Source organism: Hydractinia symbiolongicarpus, chromosome 2, assembly GCF_029227915.1.
Source record: "Hydractinia symbiolongicarpus strain clone_291-10 chromosome 2, HSymV2.1, whole genome shotgun sequence".
Lineage (NCBI taxonomy): Eukaryota > Metazoa > Cnidaria > Hydrozoa > Anthoathecata > Hydractiniidae > Hydractinia > Hydractinia symbiolongicarpus.
Genome location: NC_079876.1, coordinates 19,869,549 through 19,888,806, shown reverse-complemented (window position 1 = coordinate 19,888,806; position 19,258 = coordinate 19,869,549). Strand labels below are relative to the sequence as shown.

The window sequence follows — 19,258 nt, the reverse complement described above, 5'->3', positions numbered from 1 at the left end:
CTGATCACTGTATTTAGGTTTCTGCCGACTTCTTGCGACTTGTTAATATGAAACAAGTCATTTTGTGTCATTAAATCAGTTATTGCCAACATAATATTGACATATAGAAAAAAATAGTTTACATAATAAATAAACTTTCTTTTGTTTGTTTTTAACAATAATATTCAGACAAGTCAAAAATAACACTCTGAGGTCTCTATTTCCGAAATGAACAAGGATGCACGGCGATGCGTTGACCCCAAAAAAAAAACATTTTAACTCCTTTTCTTGAAATACCCACAAAATAAACGCTTTCTTTTTCTATTGCTTCTTCTAGTAGCCCTCTACTACAATTGAAATTCGCAGAATATAATAGTTTTTAATAATAATTTTTTTTAAGTTCTAAACCCAATCCAGAAAAAAAGTCTCTCAAATTAATAAACGCCCGGTAAGTTAATTGAAGCATCACAGCATATAATAACACTATAAAGGAGGTGTTCCGATCCATTTCCCTGGATAAACCTCCGAACATAAACTAATTTAATACAAATTACTTAACATAATCTTAAAAATGTTTATTTGTATATCATAAGTTCACTTATCGTGAAAACTTCCACATACTAAGGCGTGAATTATCTAAAGCTACATAAACAGTAAATTGCGTAATTACACAAATATAAAAAATGCTGACGTCCGACGTTTAATAGAGGTAAGAAAAGCGTCTAAAGGTTTCCACTGCAAAATCATCGCCAGTCAACGTTTTCCAACCTCAAACCGAATTAACGCCAAATAAGATTGATGTAAGAAGGTTAATTTAAAATTGTTACAGTTTATGAAAATAGGGGACGTAAACAAATGCGAATATATTCTATCTAGAGTGACACGGACTGCACATTTTATCGTCATTTTTTTAAACATGTTTGCATATGATTTAATTTCAACAAATGTGACAATCACGAAAAACCAGCGAAAGGTTACAAAGAGTTGTGTGGTCGTGATTATGATGACATGTTTAACTACTTGGAATTGGCGCATCAAAGGAATACTTTGCCTGTAATTTTTCCTTTCAAATTCTTTTGTTGATAGATAGATAGATAGATGTGCATATTTTACATGGCTAGCCTCACAAATATCGAGGGATATACCCTGTCTATTATTTCCAGGAGGGGCCATGGCGTAGATGGAGAGTCCTAGAGTATTTAATGCTCATTTTGAGCTACGCAGACCCAATTAGAGCCCGCGCTCTACTAGACAACTCCCGGCAACATCCAACGGCCCACACAGTGTGCCATCTTCCCAATTTCCCTCACATGGCTTGGGTTAACCCGGGGCTATGGTAACATTCACTCGCCCATGTTGAATCGCCGTCAAGAGGAATCGAACCCCGGTCTCCCGTACAGAGTACAAGAGCTATAACCACTAATCTACGGCGCCAATAAAACCCAAAACCACAAATTTCATAGGGATATCATTGTTCACAAAATACAAACATATCATTAGTCGTGAGAACCTATTTTAAAAGAAAACATGCCTACTTTTGTGTGAAAGGCTTGCGAATGGTTTTTTCAACATATGTTTTTTAAACCCGCTGTGTTTTATTGCATAAACTACGTGAAACATTGTGAGGAACTGGTCAAAACGTAAACAAACAAAATACACACAAATTAATGCAAGTAAAACAAACAAAATATACACAAATTATTGTATAAGTAAAAAGCACATAATACAATTTTGTAAAATTTGAGTTTCGAGCATATTTTTGTTGCTTTAGAGCATATTTTGCCTCATTACCAAATCTCAACTAACTTGATGTCTAAGTGTAAAAAACATTATATTTTAAAGACTTTGAAACGCATTCGTAAATTGTAAGTCGCCTGCAATTTTTTAAGGTAGCTGTGTTTTCTTTCCTATCCGTACCTTTCTGAAAAAAGTAAAAAAAGTTATATACTACATTTTTAGTGTTTTTGTTTTTTAAAACAATAATTTTTTGGTGTCTTTTAATGCATCTAGCTTCACACAGAGAACTACAAACTATGACGCACGGTACAAAACACAGACTTACGAACCAAAGTACCAGCTAAACATGTTCATTCGTTCTTCATCTTTAGCTTGTTTGTGCTTTGTTTGTGTGTAATGTCTGCTTTAAGGGAAGCTGAGGTACTAAACATTTGAAATTGTTTGAAAATTTTCACTATTGATGACAATTTCTTTTCAAAGGAACCAAAACCTCTAAGAAGGCTAAGTCAATGTGTGTTTTAGCCACCCGACATTCAGAATTATATAAAAAAAACTTGGAAACGAGGTTGTCTTTATTGTATATTCTTTCAGCATGAATTTGCTGAATGAAATTTTGGAACTAAAAAAAAACATGGAGAAACTAATATTTTTTTTAATTAAACGATTTAAAGAATAAACAAAGTTAGGGAAACGAGATATATGTATTTTTTTTTTTTTTTTGAAATGATGATCAATTAGTATCGTTAAATTTAAACTGTGAATTTTCAGGCTCTACACAACAGACAGGGCTTTTTAGGTTTTTTTATTGCCCTGGGGACGAGGTTGACATGTGAGCTTTATGACCAAAACAAGAAATCGATTTTTAGGTTGATACAACAAACAAATTAAATACTTGGGTAAGTGAGTCTTTTCCTTTAAGTTAATATTAGGTATGACCCAGGAGATTGTTTTTTCTATTTTTTTAACCATTCTTTATTCACTAAGGTCGTGTTGTGAAAATATATTTAAAAAAGAAAGATTCAAAATGGCGTGATCCTCAACGCGCGGTGCGTTATGTTATAAAGTTTTAAATAGAAGAAAACTTAGTTCTCATTCCCAAAATGAAATGTCGTCCCACATTAGCTAAAAAACAACTAGGCGGCATACTGGGAGAGTACTGGTGACGAGTTGTGTGTTTGCTTAGTTGGTATGACCTGAGCCTAACGAAGCGTTTAAATGTCTTTGAATATATTATTTAATGAGGTTAATTAACAAACCTTGTGTATAGTGAGAGAGAAGAAAAATACTTCACGCATCACTGAATTTTGTATTGTCTTTTATGCACGGGTATTCATTCGAACGAATTTCTGCCAGATTAAAAAAATAATTAGCTAGTTTAAACTCGTTTGAAGCAGTTTAAATTAGTTTGAAATCTCGTTCGAAAAAATTATTTCTCTATGGTTGGTTATTAGTAAGTTCGAATTAGCGTGAAAACATTTTCAAACACCGTTGATAATTAATTTAAACGAAGAACAGAATAATTTAAAAATGTAATATTAAGCATAACAAATATAAAGTATAAAGATATAAATATACAATAACAGATAACATGAAACATAGTGAAGTACTAACGATTGAAAAATTGAAACTTGGCATGGAAAACGAAAACAAACACGAAACAACAAACACTGCAGAATTACTACGAAACGGCAGGAGACAAACCGCCACAAACCGCCGTGCACCAAACTCAAATAGGTTCTTTTTGTTCTTAATGTATATTCTAGAACCTATACTGCCTTCTGACGGTACCAGATCCGACGGACGTATTGCAAGTGTCGTATATTTGATTTGCTTAACAACTGCCGGTATTGTTATGAATATGACTGCTTGGTTGCAAAACGATTCAAAAGTTGCCGGCATAACAACTGACCATATTGACGGATTTTTAATAACCTGCATTTGCCCTGCACTGATCTGGATAATGTACATATTTTGTAAACAAAACGACCGGAAAACTGTTGACTTTATAAGTTCGCTACCACATTCACATAGACCTTTAATGGCAGGTGCATACGTATTCGGTGCAGGAAGTTCAGTGATGGATATTTTACATATTTCCTTCTATCTTCAGTGTTCTCGTAACATCTCTAGTCTCTTTTTTTCACTTTTCAAGGCGATTTTTATCTTAACACAAATCTTATTTTTACGTAAATTTGCGAATGCAACTTTGCACAAGTCGCAAAATATCAGGCTGGTGTTATTTCATATTCTTGGTACGAACATTTGCTTGTGGTTTCGTGCCTTGTTTAGTCATGCTCGATTACTCTTTAAGTCAGTTAGTTTAGAAGGTCCACGAAGATCATGGTGTAGTGCTGAAGATGTACCAATGTCAAAGATTTGGACCGCTAGTGAACCGTACCTGTATCCATTTACTATGGAGTATTCCCTCATTGCAGGTACGTTTGTTATTAAACTTTCATGTAGATGTTAAATTTTTTAAAAAAAACAACATGATCTGATAAGTGTTTAAGGAGGGGCGAATAAAAAACAAATTTGTGGCAGCCACAAAATAAATTTTAGGCGAGAAATAAAAAATCTACTAAACACTACTATAATAACAAATAAATCACTATATTTCACAACTAAGTAACTATAGATCTTCCTAACAACATTTTTACAGAATTTTCACGACTGTATAGGGTTATAAAAGTAGGTTTTGGATGTACTTGCCAGTAAACATTAAAAATAAGATCTTTATCGCAAGATAATTAAAATTATTTTATGTACAATAGTAGTAACTGCATTTTATAACCTTCCTTTATACTTCTTGGAAAAAAGATATTATTCTTTTTTTTTTTAATTTGCCACCCGTTTGGTAAAATACTCACTAACAAAATAATTCAGTACTAAGAAGTAAACAAAACTGACAGAATTATCTTTTATCTACTGTGTTGTCGTTCTGCAAACGTTTTTAGATGAAAATTCACCGTTTTTATGAGAAAAAAAAATTCTTCCTACTCCACAAATATTTGTTTTTTACTTTCCAGGTGGCATGCTGTATACTATGTGGAGTGGTATGAGAGACTTGGACCCAGATCCTCAAGATATTTACATCTACGACGAAATGCAAGACGAAGAAGACAAAGAGGAAAAGGCGAAAAATTTTCTTGACGATAGTTCGGGTTATATTGGTAGTGTGGCCAGCCCGACTTTATCAAGATCGCATAGTCATATATCGCTATACAGTCGCGCATCCAACCACTCTTTATGTCGCTCGTGTCAAGAGTCGCAAGAGTCACACGAGATCATGGACACGTATAAGCCATCCGCGGATCCAGGTTTCTTGTTGGGTATCTTGCTGTCAACTTTACTCTTTATATCCATCGCATTTTTATGGATCGATACGAACTCATCCCACGCACTAAAATTTTATTATCTATACCAAATCACGTTGCATACAATAATGGTGATTTGTTTATGGCTGATTTTAAAAGGACTGCAAAGTCAGCGATCGTCTTGGTATCCTTATAATTCAGATGATGCATTGTTGATAGTTTCGTTTACCGGTGTATTCTTATACGCAGGACTTAGTTTTACGGCAGCCGTAACCGAACTTAACGTCATGCAAAGCATGTCAACATTGCTACTGATTAAATCTTCACTCGTATTAATCGAGTCAATGTTACAAGTGACTGCAATTGTGAAGGCTCTACGATTTAGACCTTCTTTCAAAGGAACTCAGGGAGATATTGTTAGACAGGGTGCTTTATTTCTACTCACAACGAACTTAGCATTATGGGGACAAGATTCATTTTTCGAATTGCGTAACATGGCCACGACGCCGATACAAGTGATGTTATACGGAAGCACAACATGGCGGGCAGTGACTATATTTGCGTACCCTTTGTGCATTTTTTTTCGCTTTCACGCTGGTGCTTGCTTATTCGAAGTATGGAGTACATTCAAACAATACTAATGCACAGTTTTTGTATATAAGAATTACGCATTTTTGTTTAAACTTCGTTATTCTGACAGCTCTATAAAGTCTCAATTTATTTTCAATTGGATGATTCTTTTTGGGAATACATTAGAACCGAAAACATAGAGATAAATACAATTATATCTTTATTCTGAATAGCAACGATTCTTCGTGGCTTCTTCCGACTCGCTATATGTTTTCTTAGTAATACGAGTTTGAAATTCAACTTAATGCTTCTAATTTTTATGGGTATTCATTTTCGCGGACGAAGTTAAATTATCATCAAATATATTTGCGATAATTTTTTCTTAGTTTAAATGAAATTTTACTTTTTGAGAATCCCTTGAATTATTAAATTTGCCTGAACGCAACCTGGAAGAATATTTCGTAATTAAGGTTCGCAAATTCGACTATTAGCTCTATTAACGCTGAGACGTTTACAAAATCCAATGGCTTTGGTTTATTCTTCCAATGATTTCGACAAGTTTTTAGACTTAATCCTTATAAATTGGCTTGCTTAAGAAATATGAGGAAAAGAAGGGGAGGTCATGCGGATTGGATAATTTTTTTATTATTACGTTCACATCATCTTTGCTAATTGTTTTTATAATTGACTTTTTTATACGGTGTACTTTTGATAACTTTTAAGTAAAGAATAAATGTGAATTCTGTACGAGATGCTGTTGATTTCTCTTGCGAAATTTCTTTGCCAAGAAAACTTAAAGCTACTTATGCAAATAAATGGTCAAAATACTAACAGTTAATTTTTTTAAAAACAGAGAGTCCGCTTATGTTACAGTTCGTTATATCTCTTCAATTCTCTCCACCGCCATGTTGGTTTACATTTAATTGCTTAATAAAATCTTTCGCAGAAAAACAAAGATCTCTAATAATAGACCAATCAGAGTCCTTTATGTGACCAGACGGGTTCAGAACTAATTTCAAGGTTTATCTCAAAAAGGTCTGTAGACGAGAATGTGTAATTCCGCAATTATTTTTGAAAGAAATTCTACTACTGTTTCTGATTATTTGAAGCAACGTGTCATGTGAAGCAGATGAATGCTGCTTAAACTTCTGCGCGAATTTGTGAATCTCATAATGTGAAATATAGTTAGTTATTTGTTAGTATATTTTTGCAAATATTATTCAAATGAAATGAAAATTAATACCACAATGTTTAACCCATAAGTAAGAAATCGCGTTCAAACAGGGTCTGAAAAAATATTTAAGGTTTGACCTCCTAAAAAAAATGTGTTTGTTTTGTTAAATCCATCTAACCAAAGCAAAGTTCTCTAATGCAAATGGTTGTGTACACAAGATTGTAGAGCATTAACAAACCAAAGATTAAATGAATTCCACCAACATTCACTGGGCCGTGTCTTATTATGATTGCTTGTAAATTATTAATCCAAGATAAACACTTGCCTTCATCGGAGTCTTTTTTGTAGAGGAATAAAAATGAGAACTTTGTATCAACTATCCTAACATTAATTAATGATTTTAAAACACATTGAACTCATATCGAAATTTCCTACATTTTTCTAACCAGAATCATTTTTGGACCCTTTCGCCAGTACGTTTTTTAAAGTAAAGTTTTTCTTTTCCTGTAACCTTTTTTTTCAAGTTTCGAAATTTATCAATTTCACAATTTATAAATGCGGAACAGGCCATCTCAATCTTATTTCTAATTTCCCAAACAAAGTCGATAAAAGGGGTAGAAATAAGGACGTATATAAAACAACGTGTAGTTATTAGAAAGGTATAGTACAGGAAGCAAACACTGCTAGTTCGATTAACACTTTTCCAGAAATTCTAGCTTGAAACATCTTCCTACAAACAAACAAAAACTTTATCGTATTATGGCATAATTATTTTATTCAGTTCTTCAATATTAACAACGATAGCACTGGTCGTCATGTAGATAGTAGCCAAATCAATGACAACAGATGCAGTGTGCAAAAAATTAATATTGGTCACATTTACGCGACATGAATATTAAATACAAGTTTTTTGGGTTTCAAAACCCAACCCAACCACACCTTAAAATCGAGTCATTTCCAAATGTGTCGTTCCCAATTTCATAACGAAGCGTTCGAAATACTATACTTTTTGGTTATTTGGAGCCACATATGTTTAGAAAGCCGCATGGAGTTTTAGATATTGAAGGTAGTCACCTAATAAAAGTTTTGGCAAGAAAATATTCTACGACTCTGGAAACTGGAAGAGCAGATTTTAACGGAACGCCACGAATAAAAAAAATCATTATATAAGCAGAATATGGTAGTATACAGGCTCACTTCGATCCAGATAACACAACAAAAACAATACATGTATAAATACCTTTTTGGGAAGTCTGTGTGAATACCTTATCTACAATGACAAATCGAGAAAAGAGTCAGGTAACAAATGTATAATACTTTACAGTTTTGTAGGAGATTTTGCTTTTATGTCAAAAGAGAAATCAGCAGATTTTCTCTCAAGAAAACTTATACCCAAAGAAAGAACTCTTGTTTCGTTACAAGGTAAAAGCTCAAGTAAGTAGGTAAGTAAATCTAGTTGATTGACGTTTTCTATTTTTGCACGAAAATACATATGAATATAAAATGTCTTCAAATCAAACAGAAAACACTAAAACAATGGATACGATGGAATTACATGAATTGCATATAATACCGGAGGTAGTATTAATAGTTTCTGAGGAGAAGTGAAAAGATATTGTGCAGGATTTTCATTTAACAGCAGATTTGAAGCGGTGTGAAAATCCTGATCGAGCAGATACATCATTCACATTTTTGTTTCTAAAATTTTTTACCCTTTGTTCCAAACATTGTTTAGCTACTGAGGAAAAAAACGTCCCAAAAATTGTTTTAAATCTTTGTTCATAAGCTCAAATAAGGCCAATTTTCATTTAACTATTATTCGCTCCCAGCAAAATGTGCAGCCAGTGTTTAAAATTTTAACAATTTTGTGCTTTAAGTTTGGCATTGTTTAGAAAAAAAGAGCGTGCTATTGCAAAATCAAAAAATTTGTGAAGCAACATTACTATATATGGTACTGACCATAAACACTGCTATTAAAAATGAAACTATGTTTTGGTAAACATTTGATGGACTTTAATTAGGGAGGTGAACTACCATATTGAAAGGTTTTTTCAGACAATTTTCTTAATCAATGTTTACGTTTTAATCTCTTTCAAAAAAATTTGTTAGAGAAGTCATCAGGCAAAAATTTTAAACCTTTTTTTCACTTCTAGCTTATAGTTAAATTTATATGAAATTGAAATCTTCTTTGTTTGTTTGTATGCGTTATTATATACAAGCATATTTTTTTCCATAAAAAAACAAGGAAGATGATAGTTTATAAACTTTTAAAAATACATAAATGAACAAAGTTTTAGTCAAACATGACTTTTCTTATCTCGGGTAATTTAACTTTCCAAAAAAGTACTTTTGTGACCATTACACGCATGGTATTAGTATACACCGCTAAACTGAAGGTAGTTTTTAGATTTACTTCAAAAACAAAACAAATAAATCTATCGATAAACAAAAAACTACCCACTTCGTTTTCCCGTCCCCACTTTATTATCGGGATCGAGATAAGTGCTGAAGCTATAAAAGCAATTGCTGTGTTGCGTTTCCAATTCCTGGGTTGGCACCACCAGCCACCTGTGGGACTCCAAACGTACTTTGGGTAATCAAATTTTTTGACGGCTCCCTATAATAAATAAATTCCTGTCGAAATACGTATTCCACATAAAAAGGGTTTGATATAGGTCCATTTACAATGTAAATAACTATAGTTTTATGTAATTGCCACTTTCACGTTTGTATACTCAGAATAGCTTCTTTAGTCCCTATTTGAACTGTTTAAGGTTGCCCAGAGAGGTCCTAGTGCACTTAAACCTCCCATTTGAGCTACCTAAAATATCAATCCTATTCTCATGCTGAACGTTAAGCAGAAAGGATACATTCACACTTTCATAACTTGGCAAATTTTAGTCAGGGTTTAAACCACGAACATCCGCATTAGAAAAAACGCTCTACTATAAGCCTAACTGTCGGCAAGCTGTGTAATAAAAACGAATTAAAAATCATTAAAAAATAATTAAAAAACCCTTTCATGCCTCCTTTCATGCCAAGATGTAAATTGGAGAGTAGTGGAGATGAAGAGTAGTGTTAGGCTATGTAATTTAAATAGCTTTGCAATTATACAAAAAAAAATTTAAAATAATAAAAAAAGAGAAAAACACACTTTAACATAATAAACAATTGGTTATTATATTAAAGCCTTTTTTAAAAAACTATTCGATGGTGGTGAATAAAATTTCAAAATTCAACAAAACTTCAAAAAACAAAACAAATATAAAATAGAGTTTTGTCAAACAGAGTTCTCTGAAGTAGCAATTCGAAGCAAAACAGCTGTGGAGAGAACACATCAAACAATAGACTAGTTGTCACAACCTATGAAAAGATAGACAGGACTATTTCAAACCAGTCAAATTAATTGATGTTTGCAGAAAGAATGCCACAGGGATTTGGCAGGTTTAGATCTCCAAGTTTCTTTTTGTTTTAGTCACAGTCCTAATATGCTAATCCCCTTGCAAACTACTGATGACAAGAAAGTAAAATATTTCCAATAAAGAAGCAAAGCAGCAATTAAACAGGAGATGTATGCATCCAATGGTGCATCCAATCAAGAAACAACTCTAATAGCCCATATATTATCAAATCTTTTATAAAAAAATATCCACTGAGTCACCTGAAAACTGACCAGGTTCGTCTTATTCAGTAGAAAGTATAATTGAGTCGACGTTTAGATTAAAAGACAAAGCAACTGATTACACATTTACAACTTAGAATGAAAATTCTAACATTTTGTGGATTTTGTGAAAAATCCACGAAATGTGAAAATAATCCAGGAAATTCATGCCTTTTCAGGTCAGCAACAAACTTTTAAAATGTACTAAATGTACTAAAGTATAATTTCAGACTAACCATTGCCAAATTTCAATATATTTCTGTCACTGTTTAGAACTAAAATAAAAGATAAAATTTCTAATCAAATGTGAACTATATATGCCATTCAGTTGTTATATATGTTTTTAATTATGGATAAAAAAAGTATAATATTTAGTAAAGTAATACCACTTTTTATACCATTCAAAATAAATTTTACAATGAAAACTAATTTAAATATTCACATATTTTGAGGAAGATAATTGGTCTATTTGCTAGTATAAACCAGTGGCTTGGAACCCACTAATGCTAGATTTTAAATATTATGTTGGTACATAAAATATGTTTTTGATCCTATCCTAAAAACTTGTATTTATCATCTTTTCATGGCAAACCTGTATACTTCACACAATTTTATTTGCAAGAAACTACAAATAAAATTTATTGCTGATCAGCCAGGTCAGTGAAACTCCTTTCTCATCCAGACGACACAATAAATTAAGTTCCACCTATCAGCAACCGGTATTTAAATCACATATAAAAAATAGAAAAAGTAAAAACATTAATTTTGCTTAAATAATAATTTTGCTTAAATAATAGGGATATTTCGTATTCCTCAACAACTTGGGATACACAGAAATTCAAATCATTTTTCTTTTTAAATGAATAAGTATACACAGTAATATTATAATATAAAAATTAGTACATATATATATATATATACTTTTCACATGACTAAGAAATTCATGTTTATCTGCACACGGAGAACAATAAATTCCTAAGCATTAATAAAGACCAATCCATTATTTATAGGGGCGCATTGGAAATGGAAAGTTTCCATGGAAGAGAAAATCTTTCATCACAAGCAAATATAATTTGGTATATAAAAGTTTATATGAAAGTCAATTTTAGATAAAACTTATAGAACTCTTTACATGTAATATTTTACTTAACATATAATATACAACACTAAATCAGAATTTTAAAATCTTTTAAAAAAGGAAAGTGCTTAATATTAGGCACTTTTGCGTTTTAAACATGATCAGAAGCTTTTTACTGCCATGCTTCCTCTGTTTCTCTGCAAATTTCTACTTTGCAAAGAAACACAGGAAGATTCATCTTGTTCTTTCTTTGCAAATTTCTACTAAAAATTGCCTGACAAATTAATGGGTTGGAAAAAAGACTTACATATATATCCCACAGTGAAATCTCTTTGCATTAAAGACTCACGACAAATATGAAAATTTGTAGAGCAATATACTGCTGTTTTTTCCTTTTCAATTATATTGTTTGCCAATTATTTGTCTCAAGCTGCATTCTTGTCATCAATTAAAGCAATACCAAGTACATGAACTTTGTTTTGAATTTGTGAAATGTGTCAAAAGTAGTATGAAGTGCTTAATATTGAGCACCTTTCTTAAAAATCCTCTTTACAATGCATGAAGGGTTTGGAATAATAGCCATTTGTCATGAAATGTCATGTATTTCATAATAACTGTTTAAAAATTTTGCTGAAATCAGCAAAGACACACTGAAACAAGAAAATGTTTATACCTGTTACCATCATCGTATTGATGTTGAAACACTTATCAAGAAAATGTATAGGATCGTGTATCTTTGACAAACAGTTGCAATATTAGGTTTTAAAGGTTTTTTGATGACACTATCAACCTATATCCAATCCGAAACAGATTTGGGGACCCAGGTTTGGGAAACTTACCCAATTTGGTCTCCCTGTCCCTAGTTACCTGTGCGTTAAAACTGACGTCACCACCTCTTTTCCAAGTTATTTGGCCTCAAAAGTTTTCAGTGCATTGTAATGGCTTTATTAATTTAAAGCTTACCTCCCGAGAAAAATCAAGTTGACCTAAATCGATTCATAACATCTTCAGAAAAAACAATTTAACGTTTATTTTATTAAAATCACTACAGTATTCAAGAAACCAGACAATGTTTACCTCATGTTTTTAAGCCTTCACCTTACTTGTTCGCCATTTTGCAAGTGAGCATTTAAGAGTATAATTATGCGCCTGACGTCACTAGTTACAAGCTCACATTCGGACCCCCGGGATGAGAGGCGAAACTTTGCGGATGTGATGTGATGTGATTTGTAAAAAAAAGTTCCACACGTTGATGAATAAGAATGAACCCTTTTTTTAAATAGTAATATGGCTTCTTGCCCACTTACCTAGTTGTCTTAACCACCAAAAGAAACAAGGTGTATTTTTTTCAACTTTCCCAAAGATCCAAAACAACGAACTATATGGATAAAACTGATCAAGAGAGAGGATACGCTTCCAAAGAATTTTAAGATCTGCGAAGCTCATTTTACTTCCGAGTTCTTTGACTTTAGAACTGAGTTTGAAAGAAAAAAACAAAAAGAAGAAGGTTAGAAGATTTTTTCATTTTTATCATCATTCATCGAACTCATGCGCTATTATCTAGTTCGAATACGTTTACATATCAAAAGTCACTGATCAAATTAAAAATATTCGCGGATTCTAACTCGCAATAGCAACGACACTCCGCTTCGCTCGTCATTATATATCTTACACTTTCCACACTTGCACCACGTCCTTATAGCAACAGCAACACGTAAAGCGACTTCTTCTTAAATAGTATCCTCATCACAGCTCTCCCAACTGAAATCCGAGTCAGTGCTTGGTCTAGTATTTCGCCTGCTCAAATTGAAATTCTACAACACTTTCCATGTCGCTCTTTTTTGCGTCACAGCTTCTCGGTATTGCAATTGAATGATGGTTTCTCAACCGAAGTTAGTATTCATTTTCAAAGTTTCCTGATATTTTTACGGGGGTAAACATATTCATTACCAATGAATTTCACTATTAAAGTTTGAGTAAAAATTTCAATGCGGAAGATGATTTACGATCTTCTAACAGGTGACGTCAGAGAACTCAAGGTGAAGAAATTTATAAAACAACATTGCAGATGTTTTACCTCGTGTCGGAGGTGAATTTTTGAATCTTTGAATAGGCATTATTAACTTATAAGTGCCAATTAAGAAAAATAAACTTTATATTCGTAAATCACGTATGAATATGAGCCAATTTAGGTCCACTTAATTTTTCTCGGGAGGTAAGCTTTAAATTAGGATATTGATGTTACATTAATGTTATTACATCATGCTGTAATGTCAGAAAATTAAACATGTGAGTCATAATAAAAGGGTTTTTGGGCCAAATACGTAACATCTATATAATAATGCAGAGACTCTGTGTGTGTGTGTGTGTGTCTGCCTGTCTGTAACAGGCAAAGTGGATGTGTTCGTTATCCTTTGATGTTGCCGAAAAATGCATGTCTCAAATGCTGATTTTTCTGATGTTATAGTGCAACATCAATATCACTACTTTAACGTCAATATCTTACTTTAAATTAATGAAGCGAAGCCATTACAGTGCGCTTAAAACTTTAAGGCTAAATAACTTGGAAACGAGGAGGTGACATCAATGATTTTTCACCGTGGGTAACTAGGGACTGTTCTGTCCAGATTGCAAAAATTGCCTGTTTATAAGCAGGACGGCCAGATTATGCATGCATGTCCCGTTTATGCTTTTTGCCCTGGATTTTGCTGTGGTGACCAGATTATGAAAGCTGACTGGCTGACCAGGCAGGCTGTGATTGGCATTTTCTTCAAACTTTTGTGCATAAAACATTGACGAAGTATTGTCACAGAATAATGGATTTGTCTGCAAAAGAACACCTTTGAAAACTAGGCATGGCGAAAGAAAGAAAGTCTAGACTTAATTTTTCTCTGCAAGATAAAACACCATTGAAAACTGGGCATTGTTCTGCCCGGATAATAAACGCTGCCCTGATTAAGTACAGCAGCTTGCCCCGGTTAAGAACAGGGCAGAAAATACATAATCAGGGCAACATAATCAGGACAGGCCGGCTTATTACTCAAAAAATATTATTTGGCACTTGAAAATAATCAGGGTAGGCTAGTTTATATACGACAGTCTATTATTATTTCTCACTTATTATAGAACGAACATAATCGGGGCAGGCAGACTTTGTATGACAGTCAAATATTATTGGAGACTTATAGAACGAACGTAATCGGGGCAGACCGGCTTATATACAATATTTGTATATTGTTTCTCACTTATTATAGAACCCACATAATCGCGGAAGGCCGGCTTATATATATTAACATTATATCAGCGTTCATAATCCGGTCACCACAACATAACCAGTGCAACCAGCTGTCCCAGTTGTAAACAGGCCGTTTCGCAATTTGGGCAGAACAGCATTGCGAATCCCAAAATTTAGTTTCCACGAAATTTTTGTTCATTCGAGAACAACAACAAATTTGCCACCAGGAGAGATAGGAAAAGGCGGATGTTAGGACAGACCCCCTTAGCAGTTTACCATTCCACGTCAAATTATGGATCATCCACGTCAAATCAACGATAGAAGAGTCTATAAAATCCGTTAGCACCTACGAATGTCCGGATCCGCCCCAACCCCCCAACCCCCGCCGTGTCCCCTCCCTCCCTCCCCTCCCCATGGGTCCCTACCCACCCTCATCTGTCGTGCCTTATAATTTATAGTGTTATGTGTGTCTATAATGGCCTCTGGCTAGTGTGGTAATACCATCTTCCATAATTATGCGCTTATCATCATCAGCATTGAGAGCGAGTTTATTTGTTTTTATGGTATGAACATCATGCTTAATCGATCGAAAGGTCATCTGTTCTCTGTAAACATTTTCACCCTCCAACAGGCATCTCCTATAGTCATCGAAACCTATTGTCTTCCTCACCACACATTTCTTGACCCCCTTGCACCTCTTATCCTCCCTACCACATAGCTGTCTGTAAGCATAATTCTTAGCCCTAAGAGCGATAAATTCGGTCATTACCTTACCACCCAACTCATCCTTCATCAGACCAATGATCTTTTTATTCAAACCTAATGGTAGAGGTCTACCATCTTTCTTATCGTACCCCGAAGTGTCAAATCTCAAAGCCACATCGTCGGCGATATCTTTGTAAAAGTCGTCGGTTTTGATATGATAAACGAATGAATCTGTATCCATGTAGCAAAGCTTTACATCCACACCATATTTTGGTCTCATGTAATCATAGTGGAACTCATACATAACTATCTTGGACAAGTCGAGAATTGCCAGTCCCAGGTAGATTGGCTTATTCATTTTGATCTTGATCTTGGACATCTCTATGCCCATCAGTGTTTCCGAGAACCACGTGCTACCCTTGAAGTTTGGCTTCATCACCAGCTTCTCATATTGTTCTTTCTTGGTAGCCAAGCGTATATCCTTCTGCCTTCGCTGATTCTCCATTGTCTTCCCAAAGACCGAATTATTCATCAGCTTGAAAAAATCTTTCTCGAAGTCATTCGTTGATTTGGTACGCAAATCAGTGTTAAAATCTATGTACGACTTCAACCACGCACTTTGATCAAATCTCAAGACCCTATGAACCTTCTCAAGAACAAGACCATGCTTCAACGCTTGATCAAGCGCACGGATATGAGTGATATATTTCTTCTTGTCTGAAAGACACGGTGTCAGCTTCTCGACGCCATTAATGATCTTCCTCTCGGGCATGAAAGGAAGGTCGTTATGAGAATCATGAAGCTCCCGTGGATAGCTAACATCAACCTCAAGGATGTACCCCTTTTCACCGTTTTCCACAGCTAATTGTGAAATCAGTTCGGGTGTAAAATCAGAAACCACATCATCAACCCACTCAAACCCTCCGGTCGGCATCTTCTGAATCATGGCCCAGCCGTACAAATTATTTGCATCTAGGTACTGGAGATAGCTATTCATCTCCTTACTCTCAGATGTGTTGGCTTTGGTGGTATATTGTTTTTCCTCTTTCGGTACAGACGGTCCCCAACATACCTTTTCATACAAACCAATGATCTTATCCTTCACGGCTCTGTAAGCTTTACTAGTTTTCACCTTGATGACCCTAGGTACATGTTTCATCAACCAGTACCTCAATTCAATCAATTTTCTTTTTACAAAAGGCACGGTTTTAGCCATTTCCTGCTGCTCAAATAAATCCATGCAATTCCCATCCGATGTGTTGTACTCGTCCCCCATATACTTATTGTTGGCCTTGGCGTAGCGGTGGACAGCCTGACACAATCCACCCCTAATACCACTCTCAATGAACATGACCATCTCCATATCCGACAATAAATCTAGACTAACCTTGGTCTTTTTCAAACAAGCCCTCCAGGCTAATCCCGGAGCAGTGTAAAAGTGAGCCGGGTCTAGATCGTAGTTTCTCAAGCATGTTTCTCTGAATGTCTCAAACACATCACTCAGAAGCAGAACATCCGTCTTGAGATAAATATCATGATAAACGCCCATATTTTCAACTTTCATGTCCTTCCACACCTTCTGGGCATGCGCATAATCGGCATCGATGATACCATTCATGTTCAGCTTGCTGTAGAAATCATCCTTTGACGGGAGCTCAGTTTCATTAAACCTATCGAATGAGTTAACATACTCATATGGGTATACACCCTTCCTTCTCATTATGTTGAATTCGTCACCATTGAAGAATTTTCGAAGGTTTTTGCATTGATCATCTGATAGGTTGTCAGCCAGGGAGCTTAGGCCGCTTGACATAAATCTAAATGAGTCTATAAATCTCAGTTGTATCTTTCTGTCCTTAGTCTCCCCATTTTTGTCAATGTATTCACCAACCTTAACATCCGTAGAGAAAGAGATATATTTCTCCTTATTCTCCGCGATTACACCCATACCATCTTCTCCATACTTCCTAGCAAGCTCCTTAATGAATAAATGCGCATCGTAGCCACTCAGATTGTGGAAGACAACCGGAATATAATTAGGAACCTTGTAACGCAGATTACATTTCTGATGGGCAGCCCCACGAAACTTACCGGTGAAATGGCAGTGATCCCTAACCTTGATGTCATCCTTGTCATCAAATTCTTCCATGCAAATGTGGCACACCCTGGCTCTATTGAAACCGTCACGCTCTTCATCCGTCAGTGGATCCATTGCTTTCTGAGGAAACATGTTATATAACCTTTTCGCCTCAGAAACTACATGATCTACAAAGCGCGGAACACAGTCCTCACCGCAGTAAAGATTCAGAGGGTCCGGCACTTCACCATGAGCATATTTACTATAACAACAGAATCCGGTGGGAACATGTTTACCAACTTTCTCGGTGGATGATCCGCATTTTCTCTCATCTTCTGGCAACTCTTTTGTAAAAGCTTCGAAATCGGCATACATGATGAATGGGGCTTTGAGTTGAAACTTACCATCAGTGAAGGTTAAGGTGCTACCCTCCTTAGGGAGTTGAATCTTAGCAGCATCGTTATTCTTGCAATACTCAAAGTGCTCATCCCTTTTCTGTTCGCTTTGAAAACCATAGAGACAATTCAAGCAATAATACTCCTTATTTTTATGCTTTGAGTTAGCCTTGCTAAGTACACCGCTCAAGTTCTTAACAGCGATATAATGTCTCTTATCCCCCTCACATAGTAAAAACAAAACAACCGTCTCCTTACGGTCAAGATGCTTCGACTTGCGACACATGTAGATACCTTCTCCCTCATCCTTTGTCAAAACATGCACAGCGATATCAGGGTTCCTCCTCTCGAAGAGATCTATCTTGTTTAGCGCCATTGGGAAAGTTAGACCATCCCAATTATACTTGTCATGCTTCTTAAGGATTGAGATTCGTTCAGGGTGATTATCGATCTTATCATGATTGAGAGCAGCGATAATAGCCCATCTGAAACATTTATCATCATCCTCGTTATGAGGGTTAATCACAGATCGCTTTCCACTGAAATTCTTGGGTAGCGGCAAGTAAGAACTACCTCTGGTTAATTTCAGTTCATGAAAGTCCACATGCATATGCAAGATTTTATCGATTGTGAATCCGCTGGCAGGTAGAGCAGGGTTTTCAATCTGCTCGATTATCTTATTACACATCCGATCGAAAACATCAGAAATGTCATCGTGGGCGTGCAGTATCTCCATATAGCTATTGAAAGCTTTATCGACATGTACGCACGGGGCGTCGGTCGAGCTGGTGTCCTCCCTTACCCACTTCACCCACAAGGTCGCCTGAGTCTTCAGCGACTTCTTCTGCCCGAGCACGTCACTCATCAACCTATTTACGACGTGCTCGACCTTTTCGAGAAAGACTCTGACATTCTTCCCACCATCCGAGTTTATTTTGAAACGTTTGTATGAACCTACAAAAGCTTCTTCAATGGGGGTAAAGGGGTTTTTCTCCTCCTCCTCCTCCTCCTCCTCCTCCTCCACCTCTTCCTCCTCCTCCTCCTCCTCTTCCTCTCCACTGCCCTTTTTATACAAACCCATGATCTTATCCTTCATGGTTTTGAAAGCTTTGCTCGCTTTCTCCTTAATAGCCCCAGGTACATGATTTATTAACCAGTCTCTCCATTCGATCAACTTGCTTTTCAAATCCATGTCTTGTTGGCTAGTGCCCGGTCTCGGCGCTGGTACTGGTCTGGTGGGTCTCGGCACGGGTATGGGTCTAGTGCCCGGTCTCGGCACGGGTATGGGTCTTGGCATGGGTCTCGGCACCGGTACGGGTCTGGTGGGTCTCGG

The 19,258-nt window shown here is 35.5% G+C and overlaps 2 protein-coding genes across 2 annotated transcripts; one reads left to right on the top strand and one right to left on the bottom strand.

Annotated features, from left to right (window-relative positions):
• The first annotated feature begins 2,973 nt into the window (after positions 1 to 2,973).
• Positions 2,974 to 6,350, top strand: LOC130629980 (proton channel OtopLc-like). The gene is made up of 2 exons (XM_057443373.1): positions 2,974 to 4,151; positions 4,743 to 6,350. Exons 1-2 carry the CDS (start codon positions 3,305 to 3,307, stop codon positions 5,669 to 5,671), a joined length of 1,776 nt encoding a protein of 591 aa, XP_057299356.1. The 5' UTR covers positions 2,974 to 3,304; the 3' UTR covers positions 5,672 to 6,350.
• A 1,057-nt stretch (positions 6,351 to 7,407) lies between these two features.
• LOC130629979 (uncharacterized) lies at positions 7,408 to 18,898 on the bottom strand. Its single transcript, XM_057443372.1, has 4 exons — positions 15,518 to 18,898; positions 9,236 to 9,391; positions 8,015 to 8,044; positions 7,408 to 7,504 (listed from the first exon to the last, which is right to left on the bottom strand). The coding sequence occupies exons 1-4, from the start codon at positions 18,788 to 18,790 to the stop codon at positions 7,487 to 7,489; spliced, it is 3,477 nt and encodes a 1,158-aa protein (XP_057299355.1). The 5' UTR covers positions 18,791 to 18,898; the 3' UTR covers positions 7,408 to 7,486.
• Between the last annotated feature and the right edge of the window lie 360 nt (positions 18,899 to 19,258).

Bases quoted from the DNA above. Each gene is read 5' to 3' on its own strand.
- LOC130629980 (XM_057443373.1), top strand. From the start codon at position 3,305: ATGAAACATAGTGAAGTACTAACGATTGAAAAATTGAAACTTGGCATG. The intron at 4,152-4,742 runs GTACGTTTGTTA...TTTACTTTCCAG, and splicing joins GGAGTATTCCCTCATTGCAG to GTGGCATGCTGTATACTATG.
- LOC130629979 (XM_057443372.1), bottom strand. From the start codon at position 18,790: ATGAGTGACGTGCTCGGGCAGAAGAAGTCGCTGAAGACTCAGGCGACC. The intron at 9,392-15,517 runs GTAATGACCGAA...TATTTATTATAG, and splicing joins AGGATGAGTTGGGTGGTAAG to GGAGCCGTCAAAAAATTTGA. The intron at 8,045-9,235 runs GTGGGTAGTTTT...TTGTCATTGTAG, and splicing joins AGTGGGGACGGGAAAACGAA to ATAAGGTATTCACACAGACT.